This window comes from Cucurbita pepo, chromosome 13 (genome assembly GCF_057944985.1).
Source record: "Cucurbita pepo subsp. pepo isolate OVF chromosome 13, ASM5794498v1, whole genome shotgun sequence".
In the NCBI taxonomy this organism is placed as follows: Eukaryota; Viridiplantae; Streptophyta; class Magnoliopsida; order Cucurbitales; family Cucurbitaceae; genus Cucurbita; species Cucurbita pepo.
The window spans coordinates 14,201,092-14,226,805 of NC_141810.1; the positions used below are offsets into that span (position 1 = coordinate 14,201,092).

A 25,714-nucleotide genomic window follows, 5' to 3' on the forward strand; every position below is an offset into this window, starting at 1 on the left:
TAATCTATATAAAATTGAAATTTAATCCTCAAGAAAAAATTTATAATAAGTTTAATTTAACTTAAATGAATCCGTAAACTAATTTAATAAAAAAGTTTTTATTTTTATGAATTTAATTGAATTAAAACAATTTTTTTCAAGATTTATTATTATTTTTTATTTTTTGGAGCGAAAAAATTATGCAATTATTTTGATTATTATAATCCCATCTTATCTTTTAAAAGTGAAATAATAAAAATTATTTTTAAAATTCAAGGGAATTATTAGAATTTTTTAAATAAATTAATATGGGTGTTTCTCCATTTGTCGGGGTTATGTGTTTTGATCATCTGGACCATTAAGTCCCCACCCGAAATGAGAAAAAAAGACACTGTTGTCAAGTGTCAGTGATAAAGACTGGGGGCATTATAGTCATTTCACATTCTGGGAACGTTAGGACGAGGGGAAGCATTCGTATAAATTTTGAAGCTAACGTGTTTCTCTGCGTTGCGTTGGCGGTTTCGTGAGGGACATTTCCGCGTCGCGATCTTTTTTTTCTTGTTCTTTCTATTTTTATTCTTCAATTCAATCTTTATTTCTTTGTTAAATTCGTTGATTTCTTCCCTTTTGTCGTCACTTATGAATCGGATTCTCCGGTGTTTGCTTACGTGTTTGTGAATTTCTTGCTCAATCTCTGCTTCTTCTGTATCTGTTATTTGGATTTCGGCTTTTTTCGTCTTCTTTCTCCTGTTTTGCTGCTATTCGGCTAAAACAAGCAAAGGCTCTTCACTCTTTTAGCCTTTTCAACTCTCTTGATTCTCTGTTTGAAGTTTTATGTATGGTGGTTTATTCAGATTTGTGGGAGAGATGGGATTTTTCAGTACTTTATTGGGGATTATTGGGTTTGGAATTGGAATTCCTCTTGGACTGGTTATGGGGTTCTTCTTGTTCATCTTTTCGAAGCCGGATAAGGTCAAGGTATAATCCAAATTGATTCTTGTTTATTACTCATTTCTGATTCTTCTACAGAAATTAGCAAATGCATTGTACATTCCTCCCCTGTTTTTCGTTGCAATTTGGTAGTGCACTCAATGTGTTTGTTAATTTGTCTCTTTGACAAACTTTTTGAGATTTTTAGTTTCAACTTTGTTTCGTTGTATGTAATCAAAGAATATTCTCATATATTGAATTTGCAATGTTATCCTCATAGGCTCAGCTTTGTTTAATACTTTTTTGGGTCCGAGGTTGCAAGAACGCTCTATTTTTGTTGGGTCATAAATGAATCTTTCTGGCCTTTTTTTTTTTCTTCTCGAATGCAGGATCCGATGATAAGGCCAATCTACGAATTGGATTCAGATGCTTTGGAAGAACTTATTCCTGAAATTCCACTGTGGGTTAAGCACCCTGATTTTGATCGGGTTGGAAAATTTTAGTGGTGTTCATTTTGTTGTCTCTGTCTCTCCTGTTTCATAGTTTCTCATATTTGTCTGATAGATTGCATAAATTACACAGGTAGACTGGTTTAACAAGTTCCTTGCAGCCATGTGGCCTTACCTTGATAAGGTTATTTCACACTGTACAACCACATCTCCTTTTAAGTTTTGCTCATGTTTTTTGAGCTTTGTCATCAATTTCTTTAATGTACAGGCTATTTGTCCTAGCATAAGAGCCATGACCAAACCAATATTTGCCGAATATATTGGGACGTTTCGAATTCAATCTATCGAGTTCGAGAGTTTAAGTCTTGGAACTCTTCCTCCCAAGCTTTATGGTTAGTCTACTTTGAAGAAGCATCTTTATATCATGTTTAGGAGAAACATTACCATCTGTTGTGGAGTTTGTAGAATATATAGACAAACTTATGTTTTCCGAATCAATTCCCCTCAACTGTATGGTTTGATAGCATAAAATCACTGAGTTTGACCTCTATGATGAGAAATGGATGCCTTCAAGGCTGATATTCTGGCCATCGTAGTAAAAAGCCGGTAGAGATATATATGGGAGATAGTCATATATAGTAGGTGGTTATATCTGGTAAAACTATGTATAGTAAGCTAAAACCATATAGGAGTGCTCTGAAGTCTGTATTCTCAGTATTCTTTTATTCTTTTTTACTGTAGCCTAAAGTCATCTATATAAACTTTTAGCCAATATTCCTCCCACTTCTCTCTCTTGTTCTTTGTGTTCATCTAGATCGAGCGTGTGCGTTGTTGTGCGATGCTAACAGAAACTCATGTATTTTAATATTTGCGAGCTTCTGGCTGCTTAATTAAGGCACTCGAGTTCAACGCGGAGTATATGTTTTGCGTGATAAGTTGAAACTGCCTAATGTTGTAGGTTTCAAAGTGCATGAGACCGATGAGAACGAACTAGTTATGGAAACTGCAATCAGATGGGCCGGGAACCCCGATGTAGTATTGGTGTTGAGACTCTTTTCATTGCAAATAAGAATTCAGGTCAGAGGATCCAACAGAAAAAAATTGTATCTGAGGAATGTTTATCCTTTTCCTCCTCTCCGAAAGGAATTGACGGTCGATCTTCTTCTCAGTTAATAGACCTGCAAATTTTCGCTGCACCTCGGATAGTTTTGAAGCCTCTAGTCCCTGCTTTTCCTTGTTTTTCCAACATTGTTGTGTCTTTGTTGGAGAAGGTACAAGAGCATAGAGCTTGATTTAACGGCAAGTTCTTCCATATTCTGTAATAGTTTTGATAGTTTTGTTTTGTTTTTTTGGGTCACATAACTCCAGCCGCATGTAGATTTTGGATTGAAAATACTCGGAGGTGATATCATGTCCATACCTGGCCTCCATCAATTTGTTCAGGTGCTGCACTGGCCCACTGGTATATATTCATTTATGAACCACTTGGCTTGGTCAATGAATGTTTAGTTTACAAATATGGATTTGTGACTCAGCTAGCTCTTGCAAGTGTAGGAGGCTATCCGAAAACAAGTTTTGAATCTCTATCTTTGGCCCCGTGTTTTCGAGATACCGATACTTGATGCATCAGTGTAAGTTATGATGAGGTCGAATAGCTGATATTAGTCTTTATTGAATTTGATTTCATTCAATGTGTGTTGTATGACCTTTCAAGGATGCCTCCGTTTGTTCATATTTTGGATTACAAGTTGGTCCTTATATGATTCTCTTTTTTTTTTTCGTGAAGGGGGGCAACGAAAAAGCCAGTGGGAATACTACACGTGAACGTGGTCAAGGCACTAAGGCTCTCGAAGATGGACTTATTGGGGACCTCGGATCCATATGTCAAACTCAGCCTAAGCGGAGAACGACTACCATCAAAGAAAACCACCATTAAGATGAATAACTTAAACCCAGTTTGGAATGAGAAGTTCAAGCTTGTTGTAAAGGATCCAGAATCTCAAGTTCTTCATTTGCGAGTCTATGATTGGGACAAGGTTTCTTCCCTTCCTCTGCAATGCCATTGAGTTCCTGAAAGATGAATGCTGAGAATTGATTTACATTGCAGGTTGGCGGACATGACAGGTTAGGAATGCAGCTAGTCCCCCTAAAAGTACTTGCACCCTACGAGATGAAGGAACTAACGCTCGACTTAATAAAGAACACAGACATAAACAATCATCAGAACAAGAAACCGAGAGGACAACTTGTGGTCGAGTTGACGTTTACTCCGTTCAGAGTAGAAAGCAGCAAGTCTAGTAGTCGGTTAGATGGATGTCGGAGTATGGTCAGTCAAAATGAAAGAGATATACACGACGATTTCGTAGGTGGAGGAGCGGGATTGTTGTGGGTGAAAATCCAGGGAGCTACAAGCGTGGAGGGGAAACGACATAGTAATCCTTATGCAGTGACACACTTTAGAGGTGAAAAGAAGAAAACAAAGGTGAATCTCTCTACTCATAAGACTCCACACTTGTAGCCATACTAACTTGTAGCTAACTAAAGGATGAACTCGTTTTCGTCATCGTCTTCCATTTATATTCGAACAATGTTTTTCCTAGATGGTGAAGAAATGTCGTGACCCGGTTTGGAACGATGAATTCCAATTCATGCTCGAGGAGCCTCCATTAAAAGAGAAGATCCACATCGAGCTTAGGAGTAGGAGGAGCGGCCTTTTCGGTTTCCTCTCGAAGGTAACATCACATCACATCACAAATTTGTTCCCCTCACGCTTTGAACAATTGCTTCACATGATCTTTCCACAGGAATCATTGGGACACGTAGAGATCAATCTGATCGATGTCGTGCACAACGGACGCATCAACCAGAAGTATCATCTAATCAATTCGAGACATGGAATGATACACGTCGAGATACAGTGGACACAGTAGCTTGATGGAAACAAAATGAGTTCCTTCCCCACTTGACTTGTTGATATGTGTCTCCCATTGGAGTTTTGTGTGGACAAAACAGGGAAACATGAAGCCCTTCTGAATTCAAGCAACTGTTCTCATTGTTCACATATAAGCCATCACTGCCACAAGTATGAACACCCATGTAGCTTGCTTGGTTGTTCTTGTTGATCATTATTGTCAAAGGTTCATTGACAAAATGCCTTATTTCTCGTGTTTATTTCGGTTTTTGTATAAATTACGTCGACCGTATCGTAGCTTACCTAGTCAAGGCATTAGTCATTTAAACCTTCTCACCGTATCGTATCGTAGCTCAAATAGTATTTACTCGAAAATTAAAATGTGGAATTTATGGTCCGAGATTCAGAGCGTCGAGTGTGTAACATTGAGAATCAAGTAAATGATTAAAAAAATAATAATAAATAAAAGGAAAAAGTATTTTCAAGTATGGGCCAACCCAACCCAAAGAAAAAGCCCAATGGGCTCATCTGTTCATTAACTTGGTAGAGTATGGGCCAGCCCAAACATAACACTTCATAAATACATGAATAAATAAATATATTTAGCAGAATTATCGTTCATTTTTTATACAAATGAATTAAGAAATTACCATAATATCCTTACACTACCTTCACTTCTCGATCATCGACAACCACCACCTCCAGTAACCACCGACTATCGCTGTTGTTGAAAATCACCGAATTCCACCGCTGCCCCCACCGACCACCACTACCATCCATATTTCGATGACCATCATTGCCCACTGTTGACAACAAATGTCGTTAGAAGTATGTTTATTTTGGTTCTGTTATCTTTGCGATCGAAAAGAAACATATATTTTCGTGATTAATTATCCTATAATTAATATTATTTTTAATGTAATTTTACTTTGTTTCAAATATATATTTGGTACATCGTATTAACAATAATGTGTCATGCACGTGAGAGGTTATCCAAAGTCTTATCATTATATTGTTTCGATCCTTTGACTAAGTTGTTCGAAAGATGTATGAAGCAATATCTCGATGGAAACTTAAAAAATTATAAATGTTCGTAAAATTTTTAAAATTACCAAATTAAATTAAACAATAAATTTAGGCATAATATTATAATAAAAAGGCATAATATAACACATTAAAATTATTAAAAGAGATTAGGTCTTTAAACCCTACCACCCTCAAATTTTCAATCTCATCATGATTAAAGAAGAGATAATACTTAAATGAAGAAAATAATGAGTTCAATTATGACAATATTATTATTATTATTTATCAACAAATTAAATTATATATATAAAACCCAAAAATCAAAACCTCCAAAATACGTGAATCAATCATCTTTTTTTTTTTCGAGTGGGTCGGGTTGACTCGACAAAAAAAGTCAATCTGCGAACCAACTCGAAATTTTCAGTTTTTAAAAAATTTAACCAAACTCAACCAAACCTTTATGGTTTAAGTTAAATACTACGAGTTGTTGAATTCTCGAGTCATATAAATACCTTTATTGTACACATACAAAAAAAAAAAAATGTCGACTTTTTATATCCTCGCCCTTCTGCAAGAGGGCAAATATACGAGTTTTTGAATTGGATTCGACCGAAACAACAAGTATTTATTCTCTCGTCTTTCAAGATTTTTTATTATAAAAATTTAAACTTTCGATTTGAAAATAAGAAGTATATGTCAATTATAGTCGTGATTGAAACACTTATGAGGATAGATATCACCGTACAAAGGTGAATATTTAAAGGGATAGTTTTTTTTTCTTTTTTTTTTTTTCTTTCCTATTGACTTTTGCGCTCCAATGTCCCTCTCCCAGTTGTAGACGTTGCAAAGGGAATCCGATTCTCCTCTCTCTCTCTCACCTAGGGTTTCGTGGGTTTCGAATATTTAGCTCATTCTCCATTCATCGCATCTCGAAACGGATTTAGAATTGTTTATACAATCGACAAAATGTCTAGATTCTAACTTAAAAGTTTAAACTTTTTTTTACCCGAGAGATTAACATATACAGAAGGACAATACATCTCGATTCTTCCTCCTTCATATACCCTAGTCTATTCGTAACGGCTTAGGTTATAGGTCGTGTCGGATGTACGTGACTCCCGAGGACGGATTAGGGCAACGAAAATGAATTGGTGTGTTGGATGATTGTAGATGTTATTTTGTGGGGAAGAGGGAATAACTTTTGGCATGCCAAAAAGTTGAGTGGAAATTAAAAAAAAAAAAAAAAAAAAAAAAAAAAACATTTTTTAATTAAAAAAATAATAATAATATATTTTTCAAAATTTTTAAATTTAAATTTTATTAAAAATATATAATTAAATTTAAATATTTAAAAATAAAAAAACAATATTTTAAGATGATATGATTCCACTATCCAATAATATATATTCAAAACTTTTTATTTGGTTGACATTTTTTTTATAATTATTTATAAAAATAAAAAGAATCAAATTATTCCAAAAAAAAAAATTAATTTCTTGATTTATGTTATGCCTTTTGTAATCTAATAATCGGGACGGTGGGATTAACTAACCACTGAGCCCTGTTCGGACTGTAGAAGATAGTTGCCTATCATACGGCTCACTGACTTCATTGACCTCTATAGAAAGATCGCTCTGAGTAAGATCAGATACAGTTCTACGAAGGAAGAGATTGGCGGGTCGGGAACGTTTTCAATATGATTTTATAAAATATAAGGGTCGGTTTCGTATGCAACCTAGTTCTCTATTTTGAATGTCCTAGACTTAAGATACGAACCAAAATTTGAAATTTGAATTCGATAAATATTAAGTGTAAGAAGCTCACGCGCTCGATAAATTTGAAATTTGAATTTAATTAATGTGTTTGTTTAACTCTACACCGAGCTCACGCGCTCGATAAATTTCGATTCTATGTTGGGTAAAAAAAAATTACCACGGTGAAAGGGGGGGGGGGGGGTAAATCCAGGTCAATGTGATGAGATGTGGGTGAAGTTGTCACAAAATGTCAAACTAGGGGTTGACATGGGAATCTCTAACCTGCTGGCAACTGCATGTCACGAGATGGTGTGCACGTGTGCCATCCCATCATCATTATTATCTGCAAAAAAAAGTTAATTAAAAAAAACAATAATCCACGTTTAATAAATAAAAAAACATCGTTGTACTAACAAACATTTTAATTAGTGTTCTGTATTTATTTTCATATTCTTATCCAAAAAACATTTTGGTTCCTAAATATTAGGAGTGTCCCATGATCTTGTAACATGACCAACCGATGTTACTCTATCCAAACTATTAAGGTTGGGTTGGGACTCTTTTTTTTTTTTAATATTTGGGTCGGGTTGAATTTTTTAAAATCGAAATTTTGGGTCGGGTTTCGAGTAGACATATTTTTTATCGGGTCAATCAGACTAAATCGAAAATAGAGTTACAACTTAATCCTACCCTATCGTAATTCTAAGATCAATGTAAAAGTCAATAATGGTTGACTATGTGTATCTGAAGTTAGTTATGTTGTGACTTGTGAGTGTTTGATATTTCCCGACAATCCAGCCCGACATAAAAATAGAGGGTTGAGTAGAGTTGTGAAGTTGATTCGAGTCACCAGCTCAATTCATAAAATTTTAAGCGGGTCAAAAAGATTATACACGTCTAATTAAGGTCGTAATTTTTAGATGTAAAGTTGAAATCTTTAATAAATGGACCCTTTCATATCTCTAAGAGTCAAACAGCTATTAGATGTGCCTTTAGGGAGAGAGAGACTGGACAGCAGCCATTGGCCGCTAACGCCAAAGAAAAAGGGATTTTTTTCAAGCATAGTTTAGCCCATTTGCAAAAGGTGAAAAAAGGAGCTTAAAGGGTATCTTGCCCTAAACAAAGGGCATAGTATCTCATCTTATTGCGAGATCCACATTAGTTGGGAAGGGTCTCTCTGCAAACAGCGATACGTAACGGGTCAAAACAGATAATATCTAATAGTAATGAACTTAGACTGTTACAAATAGTATTAGAGCTAGACACTGAGCGGCGTGCTAGCGAGGATGCCCCACATTAACTAGAGAGGAGAACAAAAAAATTCTCATAAGGGTATGAAAATCTCTCCTTAATAGATGCATTTTAAAATTGTGACGGTCAAATGAGACAATATCTACTAGCGGTGAGCTTGGACTGTTACAAATGATATCAAAGCTAGACACTAGGCAGTGTGCTAGCAAAGATGCTGGGCCTCCAATAGGGGTGTATTGTGAAATCTCACATTGGTTGGAGGGGAGAACAAAACATTCTTTATAAAGGGTGTGAAAGTCTCTTCCTAATAGACGCGTTTTAAAACAGTGAGACTGACAACGATACATAACGAACCAAAAGAAACAATATTTCATGATTTGGTAACTCCTTTTAAGATTTGAGCGTAAACAACCAATTGGGGTTGAGTGTTGTCTTTGGAGAACACAGAATCTATGGAGCATATTTACATCCACTTTGAAGCTAAAAAAAATTGATGAAAAGTTAACATTTTTTTGTTGTTTAATGTCGGAAAACAGTGTGGGGGAATATTGGAGTAGAAAATTTGGATCGAGACAAACAAAGAATATAATCTTTTGGCCAAAAAACAATATTTTATGGCTCAGAACATTTGGTTGATAGGTCATTTCATTTCAATGCCTAAAAGGGATGTTCTTAGAGAATAGTTCCAAGCTTTTAACTCAACCCATTATAGCTTTGCCCATAGATTTGTCAACTCTTAATAGTGTTAACTAAACCATGATGAATTTAAAGAAATGAATTGAAATTTGGAGCATATTCAATGGAATCCCAAATAAAAACAATGGAAAAATAAAGACAGTCCTTTTTATTTAACCTCAACGCTGAGACAACAGCAGCACAGGTCAAATCCTCAAGGCTCAACGAGCTGCCACCGCCGCCGCCGCCGCTGCTGCTCTCTTTTGGCGGCCATGGACATGAACGAAGCTAAGTTGAAGGCTTTTTGGAGTGTTCTTCTTCCGTTATAGAGCTGTTTTTGTCTTGTGTTTCGTGTTGTTCTCTCGACTTTTACTAGAGGGGGCTTGTTCGAGATCTGGGGTTGCTGTGAAATGGGTAGCAAATGGAGGAAGTTGAAGGTAGCTCTTGGGTGGAATCTATGTGTTCTTGTTCCAAGAACAGATGAAAGTGCTACCCCTTTGGATAATTGTGATACCACTGAGAGATTCTCTGATGCTGCCCTGCTTTCCCCTGCTGCTCATTGGGGCTCATCATCTCGCCCTTCAACACCAATACCAACACCTTCTTCTCATAAAAGTGGCATCAAAGCTTCAAAGGTTGTGGATCTTCAACCTTTGTTCTTTAAGTTTTGTGGAGATTTGTTTACTTTGATTCATTTGAGTTTTGTTGTTCATATGTTTTCTGTTTGTTGAAGAAAGAGGTTTGTTTTGTGGATACTTATGGACTAAAGGCTTACTTACTTTGAGTTTGTGCTCATTTCATAGATGAACGGCTAGGATCCGATGTCGAGCATCGGACTTGGGTAGCTTAACTTGCTTGTATACAAGAGCATGCTCGCTTTGGCTCATTACGTATTGCCGTTAGTTTCATGGTTTTCTAACGTGTCTGTTAGGGAATGGTTTCTATAACTTTATAATGAATGCTTTGTTTCTTTCTCTAACCGACGTGGGATCTTACAATTCATCCTCTGAGTCCAACGTAAGGTGTTGTTTCAATACATGTTTCAAGGAAACGGTTTGGAAATGAGGCTAGCTGGCAGTTTTACGGTTTTAAAACGTATCTGTTAGGGAGAAGTTTCCACACCTTTATAATGAATCCATATCGTGTTAGTTCAATACATGTTTCAAGGGAACGGTTTGAAAACAAGGCTAGCCCACCGTTTCCTCTTCGGCTTTCGTTTTGATCTATAGTTTCTTTCTGGATTTGATACTTTGCTATTGCTGATGAATTCGTGTGACTGATATCGTTGTTTCGACATTATTCAGCAGACATGCTCGATTTGCTTAACGGAGTTGAAACAAGGAGGTGGACTCGCTATATTTACGGCTGAATGCTCGCATTCGTTCCATTTTCACTGCGTCGTGTCAAGTATTAAACATGGCAATCGAATTTGCCCAGTTTGCAGAGCACAGTGGAAAGAAATTCCTGTTCAAGGTCCCAGTTTGGATTCTCCTCCTGGAACAGCATCAGCTCGTCCTGCTGACTCGAATCAAAATAATGCCTTAATGACTGTCGTTCGACGATTACCTCCTCGAAGGGATCTAAGTCGACGACTCGTTGTTCCACTATGTCAGGCTCCCGAGCCAGGCGTGTTCGATGACGATGAATCGTTAGGTAACCAGACGATTTGTGCTGAAAGTTCTTGCAACAGGAAGAGTGCAGATGGTGACTCTACTAAAATCATACAGATGAAAACATATCCCGAGATTTCCGCTGCTCCAAAGTCGAAATCCTACGACGAGTTCACCGTACTCGTCCATCTTAAAGCTGCTGCTTCGGTTAGGAGACAAAACTGCGCTGGAAATCAAGCTAGTTTGTCACAGTTTTCTCGAACTCGTCGTGCACCGGTTGACTTAGTAACAGTTCTCGACATCAGTGGTAGCATGGCAGGTACTAAACTCGCACTGCTTAAACGAGCAATGGGATTTGTAATACAGAATCTTAGCTCCAGTGATCGACTGTCGGTAATTGCGTTCTCGTCAACAGCTCGACGCCTCTTTCCTCTTCGTAGGATGACTGATACGGGTCGACAACAGGCCCTGCAGGCTGTCAATGCTTTAGTTGCTAATGGTGGAACCAATATTGCTGAAGGTCTAAGAAAGGGTGCTAAGATAATGGAAGATCGAAGGGAAAAGAACGCTGTTTCGAGTATAATATTGTTGTCCGATGGCCAGGACACGTACACGGTCAGTGGTTCGGGGGTTAACCAAGCACAACCGAATTACCAGCTGCTTCTCCCTCTGTCGATGCATTCGAAGGACGAGTCGGGATTCCAGATTCCGGTTCACTCTTTTGGATTTGGTGGGGATCATGATGCTTCGTCTATGCACTCGATTTCCGAGATATCTGGAGGAACGTTTTCTTTCATCGAGACTGAAGCTGTGATCCAAGATGCATTTGCACAATGCATCGGCGGGCTCTTAAGCGTGGTCGTGCAGGAGCTACAAGTAGCAATCGAATGTGTACACCCAAATATCCATCTTAGATCACTAAAAGCTGGAAGTTATCCAAGTCGTCTGATGGTTGACGGTCGCACCGGGTTTATCGATGTCGGGGACTTGTATGCCGATGAAGAGAGGGACTTTTTGGTCTCGACCAATGTCCCTATAGAGCCTTCCTGCAACTCAACACCACTACTAAAAGTTCGATGCGTTTACCGGGATCCAATCACCAAGCAAACGATGACATTGGAAAGCGATGAAGTAAGGATCGAAAGGCTCGAAATGGGAGGTGGACAAGGGGTCGTTTCAGTGGAAGTGGATCGACAATGCAACCGACTCGAAGCAGCCGAGGCAATGGCACAGGCAAGGATAGCAGCAGAACAGGGGGACTTAGCTGATGCAGCTGCCATACTAGAGAAGTGTAGGACGGTGTTGTCGCAAACGGTATCCGCGAAATCTCACGACCGATTATGTGTTGCCTTAGACGCCGAGCTCAAAGAAATGCAAGAGAGGATGGGTAGCAGATATGTATACGAGGCATCGGGAAGAGCATACATTCTTTCGGGACTGAGCTCACATTCCTGGCAACGAGCAACAGCAAGAGGCGACTCGACTGATAGCTCGAGCCTGGTTCAATCGTATCAAACTCCATCGATGGTGGAGATGCTTACTCGATCGCAGGCTACGTTTCGGGGTAGCCCATCGGCTCAGAGCCTTGTGCAGCCACTGTTGTGTTGTGGATCACAACCAAAACCAAGGTAGTAATGATGATCATGGTTGAATCCTAATGAAGCTGTAAATGAACAATGGGGAGAAGGGTGAAAGGAGATTTTTGTTTTGGTTTTTGTTTCTTTGGGGTTACTGTGGGGTTGGTTGGTGTACATAAAAAGAAATGGGTATAAGTGTGATTGTGTCTCGAACTCTTTAATAGTTCAACAGATATTGTATGCTTTAGCCCGTTACGTATCGTTGTTAGCTTCACGATTTTAACTGTCTACTAGTGAGAGGTTTTCATACCCTTACGAGAGACGATTCGTTCCTCTCTCGGATGGCGTCCTTACTGGTACATTGTCGAGTGCCCGACACTGATATCATTTGTATCAGTCCAATCCCACCACTAAGATATTGTCCACCCATTACGTATCTCTATCAGCCTCACGGTTTTAAAACGCATCTACTAGTGAGAGGTTTTCACACTTCATAAGGAATGATTTGTTCTCCTCTCCAATCGGTGTGGGATCTCACATCATCACCCTCTCTCTCTCTCTCGCGTTAGATTAGTGGAATGCAACCACTAGGGGATACCATTGATTTATATTATAACATGGGTATAAATGAGTCGGGTCGGGTTGGTTGAGGAAATCTTGATCGAAGCCAATTCGACGCTTTTCCTACTCAATCGACATGATGATTCGTTATCCTCTCTAACCGGTGTGGGATCTTACATCATCACCTTCTCTCTCACATTCGATTAGCTGAATGCAATCATTAAGGGATACCATTGGTTTATATTATAACATGGGTATAAATGAATCGGGTCGGGTTGGTTGAGGAAGTCTTGATCGAAGCTAATTCGACGTTTTTCCTACTCAATCGACATGTCTTCACTCGTGATCGCTTAGAGCTCATCTTCCATCAGTAGGAACTTCCAACGAGTCAGCCGCTTGCTAGAACTAACCGATTGTTCTGAATTGAGAATAATAACGACATGAATTCTTCACTTACATGCCTAGATATAGTCGTTTGCACAATAGGGTTGATGAAATTGTATGTGTGAGGGAGAAGTCCATATTATTTTCCATGATTTTAGTGATAGAAAGAGACCGTTAAGGATTAGATTTGGGTTGACTTTGACCATGTAAACAGGACAAGACAGAGAAGCAGAGGTTGTGGGTTTTTTTTTTTTTTTGGCAAAACCCTAACTTTTTTTAAGGTTGACATTCCCATATATTGGGAACCATACATTTTTTGCAGCAGCAAAAAAAAAAAAAAAAAAAAAAAAAAACATCATCAAACACAACCACATTCGATCACAAAGAATTAATCATAACTAATTAACTATTAATCAGTTGGATTAGTTAAATTAATCTCGACAAAAGAAAATGTTCTAATTAACACCTCCAAAAGGGCTATGCTTATATGCAAATTTACGCTTTTACCCTTTTCACTTAAACTTGAATTCTTTAGAACTAGAAGTATCGTCGTTAATATAAACAAAGTTCTATTATCTCTTACGATATTACAACTATCAACTATCAATTCAAACGTTAAGTGAATGGAACATGTATTTCCTTCTCTATTGGAGTTTCGATCTCTCCGTTCACGATATTGAAACTAAATAGGAAATGAACAAAAACTGTAATAATCCAATCCCATCGCTAGCAGATATTGTTCGTTTTGGTCCGTAGATTTCCACACCCTTATAAAGAATGTTTCGTTTCCCTCTCCAATAAACATAGGATATCACAAAAACCTATGGTCTCACACCGGTTGGTACTTAGGGGTATTGTTGACCAAAATAATATATATAATAAATAAATAAATAAATAAATTTAGAAGGGTAAAATGGTAATTGTGGATATGGTTATGGTTTTTGCTGTACGCCAAAATTCAGCGTGCATTACAAAGGAGAAGAGGGAGCGGAGGGAAAATTGAGAAAGAAGAGGGAATTTCTCCGTGAGAATTCGGAATTGGGATTTGTGTGCCGTTGATTCTCTGATTTCCTTCGTCGGAATCAGAGAGTCCTTCGAATCTTCCGTTTCTCAGTAACAAATTTCTCCTCATCTTCCTTCACAATCATACTACACGAAAATCTCCGTTTCAGGCTGTTTTGGGCGAATATTTTCGCATCAAAATCGACTTCCATTCGCCGTTCTAATCGCAATGCTCTAACGATCATTCGTCCCTGTTTCTGCAGCGAGTAGGTGCACTTGTTCCTTCTTCTCCAATGGGAGCCCTAAAAAACGACGGCAAAATGGAAGGTTGGCTCTATCTCATCCGGTCTAATCGGTTTGGGTTGCAATACTCGAAGAAGAGATACTTCGTTCTCCAAGATGATTGCCTCAAGAGCTTTAAATCTGTCCCTGTTTCTGAGAATGAGGTAGTTAATACTCGTTTATTTCAATTTCGGTTCTGTAATTTCTGGTTTTGTTTGGTTGATTTTGATTTGTTTTGGAAGAATTGTTCCTTGATCATCCTGTTTCTTTTTTATTGAGCATATTTGACTCTGGTTGATATGATACTTTGTTGTTCTTCCGTATGGATGGAAATTGGGAACAGATGAGAGATGCTCGGGTTCACATTGTTCATGTTATAGCTTTTGTCTTGTCTGTATAGATTATTGCACCTCTCTGGATTATGGATATGGATATTAAGAATAGTTGTACGTCGATATGAATTATTGCTTTAACTGAAGATATTGTCGTTATGAATTGGCAATGAGCACTGCCTTCGAGGAGAACTTTGTGGAACTTGTAGGAATTGGGTTTTGATTTGTTCAGGCCTTGGTTTCTCATGATCTTCTAAAACAATGCGCATATTAAGAAGAGGTTTCTATATTCTCATAAAGAATGATTTGTTCTCTTCTCCAACCTACATGGGATCTCACAATCCACTCTCATTCGAGGTTCAGCGTCCTTGCTGACACTCATTCCTTTCTCCAATCGATGTGGGACCACCCAATTCACCCCTTCGAGGCCAGCGTCCTTACTGGAATACCACCTGTGTCTACCCCTTTGGGGCTCAGCCTGCTCGCTGGTACATCGTCCAGTGTCTACCTGTGATATCATTTATAACCGTCCAAGCCTACCGCTAGTAAATGTTGTTCTCGTTGGACTTGGAGTTCCTCTCAAGGTTTTTAAAACGTGTCTGCTACGGAGAGGTTTCCATACCCTTAAAAAGAATGTTTCGTTCTACTCTCCAACTGATTGGGATCTGACAAATTACTATTTGCATTTTGTAGTTTCTGCCCTGAACCTAGATTGATTAAAACAAAATGGTTCTGATTGATCATATGTTTTTCACCAGGAACCAAACAGAAGTGCCGTGATTGACTCCTACATTCGAGTTTCAGATAATGGGAGGGAGAGTATTCATAGAAAAGTACGTGGTGGTAGAGACTAGTATCTCTAATTGGTCATTTCTTGAGTAAACTTGTATTCATAATTTCCTATGAAATCTGCAGGTGTTCTTCATCTTCACACTTTATAATACCGTCGATCAAAATGATCAACTCAAGGTGAAGTTAATTCTAGGCCATACAACATGTTTTGGAATGTATTAAATTGTAACTTCCTTAAATGTACCTTTATAGTTGGGAGCCAGCAGCCCAGAAGATGCAGCAAAATGGATCCACTCGCTGCTTGATGCTACATTGAAGGTATAAGAAATTGTACTCATAAACAAAGTGTTTTCCCCATGGTCGAGGCTTATTTTTCACTGTGCATCTAGGGCTGTTCGGATCCAGCGAGGAACTTTAAGGATCGCTCCAAGAGACAGTATCCAGCTTTAAGGTATATATTAGTTTCATTCTCTGGTGGTTATATGGATGGTGTGTGTTATATGGATGGTGTGTGTGTGTGTGTGTGTGTGTTATGATATCATGCATGTATTGAATTTTTGGATAGATTTCGAGGGTCAAAAAGAATGGACTGTAAGCCTTCAATAGACTGGACTCTCTATTCCTCTGTACAAATGGAAGCAATGACATCTGATGTTATTGCACCTTCCCCATGGAAAATTTTTGGTTGTCAGAATGGTGAGACCTGAATTCCTCATTTGCATTCATTCAATTAGCCAAAAGTGGATATATGTTGAGTTTGATTATTTGCAGGCTTACGGCTTTTCAAAGAATCAAAAGATAATGATTCCCATCGTAGGGTAAGCTTTCCTTTTTAACTCCTCACCTGTGTTCTGTTACATGCTTTCAATTTTCATTTGATCCTTTTGTTCTTTGTCAGCAATGGGATGATCATCCCGCTATTATGGCAGTTGGTATGGTTTGTGGAACTTCCGAAGAAATTTTTCGGACTATTATGTCTATTGGCCCATCAAGATCAGAGTAAGATTCTTATAATATAAGAGGCTAAAATGATCCACTTATGTCTCTTGATCCGCTAATAGATATTGTTCACTTTGGGCATTCCTAGTTTAGAGAACTAACTTCTCACGGTCTCGCAGATGGGACTTCTGCTTCTACCGTGGAAGTTTAGTTGAACACCTTGATGGTCATACAGATATCATACATATGCAACTATATCGTGATTGGCTACCTTGGTCAGAACTTCTAATCTTGTAGTATTCTAGTAAACAAAAAAATACACACATATGTAATGCTGAACGTGACAACCTTTCAGGGGGATGGAAAAGAGAGATTTTCTTTTGCGTCGATATTGGAGACGAGAAGATGATGGCACATATGGTAATAATTTTCAGGAGAAATTGAATGCTTGGGGAATTTGAAATCTATAATATCTACCCCTAACTTCTCTCCCCTGTTTCTGTCTGTCACAGTGGTTCTATATCATTCTGTGTTTCACATGAAGTTTCCACCACAGAAAGGCTACGTCCGTGCTTCCCTTAAAAGTAATGTATGCAATACTAATTAACTGTGTAGATAATGTAAAGAACAGCATAGCTAACACTCATTCTTAACCCATTTTCCTCAATCACCTTGGTTCTTCCCCATCTTTCAGGAATTATAAATAAATAGTTTTTCTGTACTGAAATTTCTACCTTCTGGAGGATTGAGTGGGTTGTAATTTGTTCTAATAACAAGTATCTTATATGGATGCACATTCAGGTGGAGGGTACGTTATAACTCCAGTAAACGAAGGTAAACACTCGCTAGTAAAACACATGCTTTCAGTTGATTGGAAGTTCTGGAAACTATATCTGCGTCCTTCATCTGGAAGAGATATTACTATCCGGATGCTAGAGAGGCTTGCAGGTATTAATATACTTCTTAGAGCATCCTCATGATATGTTTCGGCTTTTGTTTTAGAATTTAGATATCCATTTGGAGGTTTTCTCAAACTATAATGCATAATGCAGCACTAAGAGAGCTATACAGAGCTAAGATTGCTGATTCTTCATCTGAATTCTCATCATCTGGTAGAGACCTTAGAAATTTTGAGTTGCCTCAGAGTGAAATGGATGAGATAAAAACAGAAATACAATCTCCTGAAGAAATGGGGAAAATCAAAGAGGCATTTTCAAAGGAGAATGAAGTGGAAATGCCTCGTGCTAGTTTGATTGGATTAAATGATGCTGTTGATGAATTCTACGATGTTCCTGAACCTGCAGAACTTCACCATTATGAGAATGAATGGACGTCTGACTTGACTATGCAACAGATGGTACTTTCTTATTGCTAAATTTACAGTTCCTTACATAGTTGTACCAACTTTATTCTTTTTTGAAATCTGCAGAATATGTCCCAGACCAAACTATCATCAGCAGCTGTTTTTGTGAAGAAGTTGCATGATCTTGCAGGTACTTGTTTTCGTGAAAAAGTTGCACGATCAGCAGCTGATTAGAATTATTTCAAATGTGGAATTACAAGCTTTATTTAGATTTCATTCTAAAGAATCAAAGAATTTGTGTGTTTCAGTTCAGAAGAAGGGTTATGCAGAATTACCTGAGTTGCCTAGAGAAGAAAGTATGCCATACTCCTATGGATCCACGCTTCCAAAAGACCCCAACTTTTCTCCCTGCAGTGTGGCATCGGCAGATCCCTCTTTGTTTCTGATACGAGGCAAAAACTATTTGAAGGACCACCAGAAGGTATGCTTTAATGTATATGGCTGTGTTTCATGATGAAGTCCAAGCCTATAATCAAACCAGGCAGAGGAACTTCAAATATTAGGGTTTTAAAGATATTTGTTAAGAAAATTTTGGATCAAGCACAGCATGGTGTACTCAGACTGTGTACAGTCAGTAATATTTTCTGAATTTAAGGTTGACAGCGTTGTAGAGCTATATGTTAGTTGGTAAGCTGTTATTTCTCAGCTGATTTCTTTAGCTCTGCTTCAAAAGTTAGTTAGCAGTCTTTTTCATTGATCAGATAAGAGTAGATTCTATTCATAATGCAGGCTCCGAGCAATTTTAAATTTTAGAACAAAATGGACTTAGCTCATTTCTTCCGTTACACAAGTCCACCGCTAGCAGATATTGTCCTTTTTGAGGTTTTCCTTTCGGATTTTCCCTCAAGTTTTTTAAAACGCCTCTGCTAGGGAGAGGTTTCCACACCTTTATAAAGAATTCTCCATTGTGGGATCTCACAACTATGTTCCCATCGAACGGCAAAAATGGGATATAATTTAGTAATTGATAAAATTAAACGTTGGAATTGGACAAATGTTCTTTACCACATTTCTCTGTATCAGATCAAGGCAAATGGCACGTTGATGCAACTGGTTGGTGCAGACTGGCTAAGGTCGGACAGGCGAGAAGATAATCTTGGTGGGCGTCCGGGTGGTATTGTTCAGGTTTGGCTTGGTTTTTCTAATCACATGTTTGTCAAAAACCTTCCTAATTGAGTAGGAAAATGGCTGATGTTGGTCATATATATGCAGAAATATGCAGAACGAGGTGGACCAGAATTCTTCTTCGTTGTTAACATACAAGTAAGTCGATTCAAGGTTTCTTTCCGGCCACCATAATCGAGTAGGATCAAAGCTTACCCTTTGCTGCCGTGAAACGTGATTTAGGTTCCTGGCACAACCACGTACACCTTGGCAATGTATTACATGATGAGGACTCCTCTCGAGAGCAGTCCCTTGCTCAAAAGCTTTGTTGAAGGAGATGATGCCTTTAGGAATTCAAGATTTAAGCTCATACCTTACATTTCTCAGGTCAGTAACATAGCCTACACCTATGAAGAATCATCAAGAAATCCGTTGTTTGACATTCTCCATTGGATATTATATTGTCAGGGATCATGGATAGTCAAGCAAAGTGTTGGGAAGAAAGCTTGCTTGATTGGTCATGCACTTGAAGTACATTACTTTAGTGGGAAGAACTATTTGGAGGTGAACTAACTATAATGATCTCTCTATCTCACCCTCTTATCATATTATAACTCCTTTTTTGTGTGTGAAATCAGCTTGAAATTGATGTTGGATCCTCAACAGTCGCAAGGGGGGTGGTCAATCTTGTTCTTGGTTATTTGAACAATTTGGTCATAGAAATGGCTTTTGTAATTCAGGTAATACACCTCTGTCTATAACAAGGTCTTGAAATGGCTTTATTTGCCTCATTACATTTTTCTTTGATTATGGCAGGGCAACACGCAAGAGGAGCTCCCCGAGATCCTTCTCGGGACGTGTCGACTCAATCATTTGGACGTGACTAAATCACTACTGATAAAGCCATGAAAATAAATGCCCTGAAATTCTCAACCCTCTAAGAACAACAAGAATGGGACCCTCTGAATACAGATTTACATCAAATTCTTTTCTTGATTAACAATGTATAGAAGCTCTGATTTATTTATTTTTATCCAATCTGAACTCTCAGCTCAATTGTACGGTGCTCTTGTACCATCAGGCTATTTTAGTCAACAGCCAAATTATTATAATTTAAAAAATAAAATTGTTTATTCATAGGAAATTCTTATGCAACTTTTTGTGTTAATTCTCTCTCTATCATTTAAAGGGCAAATTTGTCATTTCACTTTTGTTTCAATTATCGCATTTGGATCCATGTTCGTGGCCACGTGCTCGAAGCAATCCAAAAATTCAATTATATTTTACTTAAATTCAAAAAATAAAAAAAGCAATAGGGGTAGTATTGGTATTTCAGTTGAGGTAGTTCATGTGGAACGATGAAGGGAACCAAAATTGCGTTTAGTTTTTAGAAATTATAATCATTCAAAACACAGGCGGAGAGAAACGCCGTACCTGCAAAATCCGCGGCGAAACCGACGGGAGGAACACGAAGCTACAGCGGCAGTGGAGAAATCCATAGCGAAGATGCTGAGTCCATAACAACAATCGTATTCAGATTAGCCGTGAAATCCAGAACAAACCTCGACGGAGATTGAATTCAACACACAAACCTAACACCAAAAATTGTGAACGACGACAGGCCATCAGAGCCAAGAAGAAATCGAGAGCCAACGGAGCAAGAAGAAATCCAGCGGCCGCACATAAACGGCAGCGTCGGCGGTGTGATACGGCTGGGCAGCGCGAGAGCGAGGCGGCCGGCGAACAATTTTTGAAACTTGATTTAAATCAGAGGATTTGAACTGAAGAGTTTTAAATCGATGTTTGGTAAGTAAAAACCAGAGAAGTGGAAGAAAAATAATAATTAATTATTATTTATTCATAGGTTTACTTTTGGGTACACATTGCAAATGCTTTAAAATTTGGGGGCAAAGTATAAATACGAAAAACTCAGGGCCAGCTTGCCTTCACTTTACAATTTTATTATTATTATTATTTAATTTTAACTAAATCATATCAATTATGTATTTGCTACCAAATATTATAACTTGCCAAATTTACTAAATTTAAGTTTACAAAGTTCAATAATATACATAACTTTTTTAATATAAAATTTAGCATATCCAAATAAAAAAATTTAATAATTGAAACAATATTTACCATAAATATTTATACATACAAAACTTTAGAAAAGAAATGGTTCAGAAATAGTGGAATTAAAAGTCAGATATTCATTAAATCAAGGTGTTAAATCAACATCCAATTTTGAAGTGGATTTCGCACTATCATTCATTCCGGGTAACGCTTGTATCCTGTGTATTACAAGATAGAGTTAGCCGATGCTTATTCCCCAGGCACAGAGTTAGCCGATGCTTATTCCCCAGGCACAGAGTTAGCCGATGCTTATTCCCCAGGCACAGAGTTAGCCGATGCTTATTCCCCAGGCACAGAGTTAGCCGATGCTTATTCCCCAGGCACAGAGTTAGCCGATGCTTATTCCCCAGGCACAGAGTTAGCCGATGCTTATTCCCCAGGCACAGAGTTAGCCGATGCTTATTCCCCAGGCACAGAGTTAGCCGATGCTTATTCCCCAGGCACAGAGTTAGCCGATGCTTATTCCCCAGGCACAGAGTTAGCCGATGCTTATTCCCCAGGCACAGAGTTAGCCGATGCTTATTCCCCAGGCACAGAGTTAGCCGATGCTTATTCCCCAGGCACAGAGTTAGCCGATGCTTATTCCCCAGGCACAGAGTTAGCCGATGCTTATTCCCCAGGCACAGAGTTAGCCGATGCTTATTCCCCAGGCACAGAGTTAGCCGATGCTTATTCCCCAGGCACAGAGTTAGCCGATGCTTATTCCCCAGGCACAGAGTTAGCCGATGCTTATTCCCCAGGCACAGAGTTAGCCGATGCTTATTCCCCAGGTACTGTCATTGCTACAAGCTGCTGGCACAAAGTTAGTCGATGCTTATTCCCCAGATACTGTCATTGCTTCTTCTCCAAGAAAAGAAATTCACGACCTGTAGGCATTGCTTCTTCTCCAAGAAAAGAAATTCACGACCTGTAGGCATTGCTTCTTCTCCAAGAAAAGAAATTCACGACCTGTAGGCATTGCTTCTTCTCCAAGAAAAGAAATTCACGACCTGTAGGCATTGCTTCTTCTCCAAGAAAAGAAATTCACGACCTGTAGGCATTGCTTCTTCTCCAAGAAAAGAAATTCACGACCTGTAGGCATTGCTTCTTCTCCAAGAAAAGAAATTCACGACCTGTAGGCATTGCTTCTTCTCCAAGAAAAGAAATTCACGACCTGTAGGCCTTTTATCTCCAGCAGCATTGCTCCGTCAGGTTTTCGCCCATTGCGGAAAATTCCCCCCTCCCGTAAGAGTCTAGGCCGTGTCTCAGTCTCAGTGTGGCTGAGAGGGGTGTACATTCAACCCGACAACCCGGACCAACTCAACCCAAACTAACACGAACTATGAGGGTTGGGTTGGAATAGCATTTCGAGTAGGGTTGGTTTCATTTTTCTGAAACCGGACTGAATCGGTTCGGTTTCGGGTTCGTGAGCAAAACTTTCGAGTTGACCCAAGCCAAATAAAAATATATAAAATATATTAAGAATCCTACTGTATTAATAGGTGTCGAGAAGGCAAATACATGTTCTATTATATATTAATAAGATTGTATCCAACTACTTATAATTATAAAGGGTGATAAATAAAACTTTAACAAAAAAATTTTAAGTACACCTACCGATAGATCACCACTGATCATAAGTATAAAATTCTTTAATCATTCACTGAATCCCGTATAGATGTTGTGAAACAACATCTTGAGCATACCTTTGAACTTTGGTGAGAAATTTGAAGATGCTTAGTTCGTTGAGGAGAATGATTGAAAATATCTCTAGCCAATTTGAGATACAGAGATTAGGAGGCTACGAGAAAATTGCTATAGAGACCGGTGATCCCAATTCATTTGTCGTCGTTGATGACAACAGTTAACAATTTTTTTTTTTTTTTTTTTCGTCAAAGAGACGAATGAAAATAAAGAGTGAATGTGTAGGAACAAGGTTCAAGTCTACCTGAGACTTAGTCTGTGAGGATGTCTCAGCTGCATACATACTGCACTACAAGGTTCAAGTCTACCTGAGACTTAGTCTGTGAGGATGTCTCAGCTGCATACATACTGCACTTCTTGACATCTATGATAAAGAGCTCATCTTGACATCTATGATAAAGAGCTCATCTCTTCTGCATGATCGCAAAGGCAGAGAACCTATCACTGTCTCGTCTCCGCACTTCTTGACACCTATCGTGATAACAATTCATCTCTTCTGTCCATCTAAGGGCAGAGAACTCATCACTGTCTTATCTCAGCTGTGATACCAAGAAAGAAAAACAAAAGAGAGATTGAAAGTTTTTTTTCATTAATTAATGCTCACAACGTTTAAATAGGATACCAACTACCAAAAATAGAATATATATATATATATATATATATATATATATATATATATATATATATATTAACTGATTACGGATCTAAAATACTTTTATTATTTATTTTCAAACAGATAAAACATATTTACCATTATAAAACTTTTTTAATACGCCTTTATTTTCAATTTTGTGTCGAATAAATTTCTGAACCGACTAATTTTTTTTTTTTTACTTTTAATAGGACTTTTAAGATATTTTTTCAATAATTCAAATTTCTTCCATTAATAATTAGACACAAACTAATTTGAAATGAAATCAAGTAAAAATAGTTGAACTTGAAATATATAATTAATTATAGTTCCGATTTAAAATATATAAATTATTTTTAAAAAAAATTAAATTAGAATCGAAAAACGAAATTAAAAAAAAATATATATAAATAGCCATTTGATTCCCACTCTGTCTTCAACCTAAAATCAAATCCCGCAGTTTCTCTCTCTAAGCTTTAATGGCGTTTAGGGCTTAGCTGTTCTTCATCTGGAACTATTTTCCTCTGGTAACTCTATGATTCTGCTTCTCTTTCATATGAATTTCAAATTCAAATTCCAAAAAGATATTTAAATGTTTTATTTCTCTCTCTCTCTCTTTTCATTTATTTCTCCGTTTTTGTTCGCTGCTTCTTCAAATTCCTCACTCCATAATCTCGCTGCTTCTTTAAAAATCGCATCTCAGATCTGTAGGATCCAACACAGATTCAGAGTTTCTTCTACTATAAGTTTTCGTCTGCGTACTCTGATTTATTTAGTGAAAAATTGGAGACCGATTATGGAAGGAAGTTTAGGCGACGAAATTGACTGTGGAAATTGCTTTGATCATATCGACGACCTTCTAGACTTTTCTACTGAAGACTTCGACGATGTTCTTATGACCACTACCGTCACCGCCGCCCCATTCCCTTCCATTTGGTCCACCGCCGCCCCATTCCCTTCCATTTGGTCCACAGCCGCCGCATTCCCTTCCATTTGGTCCACAGCCGCCGCATTCCCTCCTATTTGGTCCACCACGGCGGCAGTGGCGGATACTGGTTGTTCTAGTATCGGCCTCACTAACGATCCCATTTGGTCCGCGGCCGTAGCGGATACTGATTGTTCTATAGCTAGTATCGGCCTCCCTAACGAGCTCGTGAGTTCAATTCTGTGTTTAAGATTAGTTTCATTTTTTTAACTTTTGAAAAATTTAAATTCAAATTATTATCCTTATTAATTAAACTTAAAATTTAAATTTCCAATTTAATAGCTTATTTTTTATATATTTAAATTCAAATTATTATCCATTTAAACTTCGAATTTAATAGCTTATATTTTTTTTATAAAAAAAATTAAAAATTAAAAATTTGTTGGATCAAAATTAAAAATTTGTTGGATCGGGCTGGGCTTGTTGAGCTTCGGGCTGGGCTTCCTTGTTGAACTTCTTTGTCGACTTGGGCTGCTTGTTGGGCTTCTTTGTTGGCTTGGGCTGGGCTTCCTTGTTGAACTTCTTTATTGACTTGGGCTGCTTGTTGGGCTTCTTTGTTGGCTTGGGCTGGGCTTCCTTGTTGAGCTCCTCTATTGACTTGGGTTTCTCTGTTTCAGTACGAAGATATTATGCCATCGGAATGGTTCTCAAATTTAGACGATTCCTTCGCCGGCGCCGGAACCCAAACCGTCAGCAGCTCGTCGTCGGAGTCGAACAAATTTCGCGTCTCAAGTCCTGTTTCCGTTCTCGATAATAGTAGCGAAAGTAGCAGCAGCAAAAGAAAAGAGCAAGCCGACGACGCCTGCAGACGAGACGACGCTAGCAGCAAGCGACCACGGCAGTCATTTTTCATTCCCCCACCACCACATCTCGTGTCGCCTACTAGTTCATCGGATTCGGAGAACTCGGAGAACTATGGCGAGTCCTGTTCTCCTCCGCCAGCCGAGAAGAAAATCAAATTGTCATCAAATGATGCATTTAATCCACGAGGCGGCTCCAGGAGATGCTTACACTGTGAAGTGACGAAAACGCCGCAATGGAGAGCGGGGCCATTGGGGCCTAAAACTCTGTGTAATGCTTGCGGTGTTCGGTACAAATCCGGCCGCCTCTACCCCGAGTACCGGCCGGCGGCGAGCCCGAGTTTTGTCTCCCGTTTGCACTCTAATTCGCACAAGAAGGTTATCCAAATGAGAATTAAATGAGTGGAAAAGCTCATTCCACATAGAATAGAATTTGTTTTTTTTTTTTTAACAAATAGAATAGAATTTGTTTGTTTTTTTTTTTTTCAACAGAATAGATTTTCCTTTTTTATTTTAACAATAGATTTTCTTTTTTTTATTAGTCTTATACCAATAGAATAG

The 25,714-nt window shown here is 38.3% G+C and overlaps 4 protein-coding genes and 1 long non-coding RNA gene across 7 annotated transcripts; 4 read left to right on the forward strand and 1 right to left on the reverse strand.

The window, feature by feature from the left end:
- Window positions 1–478: 478 nt before the first annotated feature.
- Window positions 479–4,575, forward strand: LOC111808217 (synaptotagmin-3). Of its 2 annotated transcripts, none has more exons than XM_023694063.2 (12): window positions 479–957; window positions 1,299–1,397; window positions 1,492–1,542; window positions 1,627–1,750; window positions 2,317–2,435; window positions 2,528–2,629; window positions 2,727–2,801; window positions 2,913–2,989; window positions 3,145–3,394; window positions 3,466–3,840; window positions 3,959–4,090; window positions 4,163–4,575. In XM_023694063.2, exons 1-12 carry the CDS (start codon window positions 814–816, stop codon window positions 4,286–4,288), a joined length of 1,674 nt encoding a protein of 557 aa, XP_023549831.2. In that variant the 5' UTR covers window positions 479–813; the 3' UTR covers window positions 4,289–4,575. The 2 variants fall into 2 exon arrangements, with proteins under 2 accessions (XP_023549831.2, XP_023549832.2); XM_023694064.2 differs by having other exon boundaries at window positions 480–957; window positions 1,299–1,369.
- A 4,472-nt stretch (window positions 4,576–9,047) lies between these two features.
- Window positions 9,048–12,421, forward strand: LOC111809415 (E3 ubiquitin-protein ligase WAV3). Of its 2 annotated transcripts, none has more exons than XM_023695869.2 (2): window positions 9,048–9,610; window positions 10,283–12,421. In XM_023695869.2, the coding sequence occupies exons 1-2, from the start codon at window positions 9,386–9,388 to the stop codon at window positions 12,215–12,217; spliced, it is 2,160 nt and encodes a 719-aa protein (XP_023551637.2). In that variant the 5' UTR covers window positions 9,048–9,385; the 3' UTR covers window positions 12,218–12,421. The 2 variants fall into 2 exon arrangements, with proteins under 2 accessions (XP_023551637.2, XP_023551636.2); XM_023695868.2 differs by having other exon boundaries at window positions 9,049–9,610; window positions 10,280–12,421.
- A 1,668-nt stretch (window positions 12,422–14,089) lies between these two features.
- Window positions 14,090–20,133, forward strand: LOC111808118 (protein ENHANCED DISEASE RESISTANCE 2). Its single transcript, XM_023693929.2, has 21 exons — window positions 14,090–14,555; window positions 15,482–15,556; window positions 15,639–15,692; window positions 15,768–15,833; window positions 15,905–15,966; window positions 16,081–16,211; window positions 16,287–16,333; window positions 16,414–16,514; window positions 16,634–16,729; window positions 16,810–16,874; window positions 16,967–17,038; window positions 17,256–17,402; window positions 17,507–17,811; window positions 17,884–17,947; window positions 18,066–18,238; window positions 18,841–18,942; window positions 19,030–19,080; window positions 19,165–19,308; window positions 19,390–19,485; window positions 19,560–19,661; window positions 19,738–20,133. Exons 1-21 carry the CDS (start codon window positions 14,403–14,405, stop codon window positions 19,828–19,830), a joined length of 2,199 nt encoding a protein of 732 aa, XP_023549697.2. The 5' UTR covers window positions 14,090–14,402; the 3' UTR covers window positions 19,831–20,133.
- Window positions 17,651–20,822, reverse strand: LOC147789762 (uncharacterized). The gene is made up of 4 exons (XR_015411586.1): window positions 20,514–20,822; window positions 20,356–20,430; window positions 18,093–18,283; window positions 17,651–17,983 (listed from the first exon to the last, which is right to left on the reverse strand). It is a non-coding gene; the product is annotated as an uncharacterized LOC147789762 (long non-coding RNA).
- A 2,982-nt stretch (window positions 20,823–23,804) lies between these two features.
- LOC111809308 (uncharacterized) lies at window positions 23,805–25,714 on the forward strand. The gene is made up of 2 exons (XM_023695749.2): window positions 23,805–24,521; window positions 24,971–25,714. Exons 1-2 carry the CDS (start codon window positions 23,961–23,963, stop codon window positions 25,553–25,555), a joined length of 1,146 nt encoding a protein of 381 aa, XP_023551517.2. The 5' UTR covers window positions 23,805–23,960; the 3' UTR covers window positions 25,556–25,714.

Excerpts from the sequence above, each read along its gene's own strand:
- LOC111808217 (XM_023694063.2), top strand. The coding sequence starts at position 814 with ATGTATGGTGGTTTATTCAGATTTGTGGGAGAGATGGGATTTTTCAGT. Across the intron at positions 2,436-2,527 it reads CATTGCAAATAAGAATTCAG|TTAATAGACCTGCAAATTTT; the intron begins GTCAGAGGATCC and ends TCTTCTTCTCAG. Across the intron at positions 2,802-2,912 it reads GCCTCCATCAATTTGTTCAG|GAGGCTATCCGAAAACAAGT; the intron begins GTGCTGCACTGG and ends TTGCAAGTGTAG.
- LOC111809415 (XM_023695868.2), top strand. The coding sequence starts at position 9,386 with ATGGGTAGCAAATGGAGGAAGTTGAAGGTAGCTCTTGGGTGGAATCTA. Across the intron at positions 9,611-10,279 it reads GTGGCATCAAAGCTTCAAAG|CAGACATGCTCGATTTGCTT; the intron begins GTTGTGGATCTT and ends GACATTATTCAG.
- LOC111808118 (XM_023693929.2), top strand. The coding sequence starts at position 14,403 with ATGGGAGCCCTAAAAAACGACGGCAAAATGGAAGGTTGGCTCTATCTC. Across the intron at positions 17,403-17,506 it reads GATGCTAGAGAGGCTTGCAG|CACTAAGAGAGCTATACAGA; the intron begins GTATTAATATAC and ends TGCATAATGCAG. Across the intron at positions 19,309-19,389 it reads TCATACCTTACATTTCTCAG|GGATCATGGATAGTCAAGCA; the intron begins GTCAGTAACATA and ends TTATATTGTCAG.
- LOC111809308 (XM_023695749.2), top strand. The coding sequence starts at position 23,961 with ATGTTTTATTTCTCTCTCTCTCTCTTTTCATTTATTTCTCCGTTTTTG. Across the intron at positions 24,522-24,970 it reads TCGGCCTCCCTAACGAGCTC|TACGAAGATATTATGCCATC; the intron begins GTGAGTTCAATT and ends TCTCTGTTTCAG.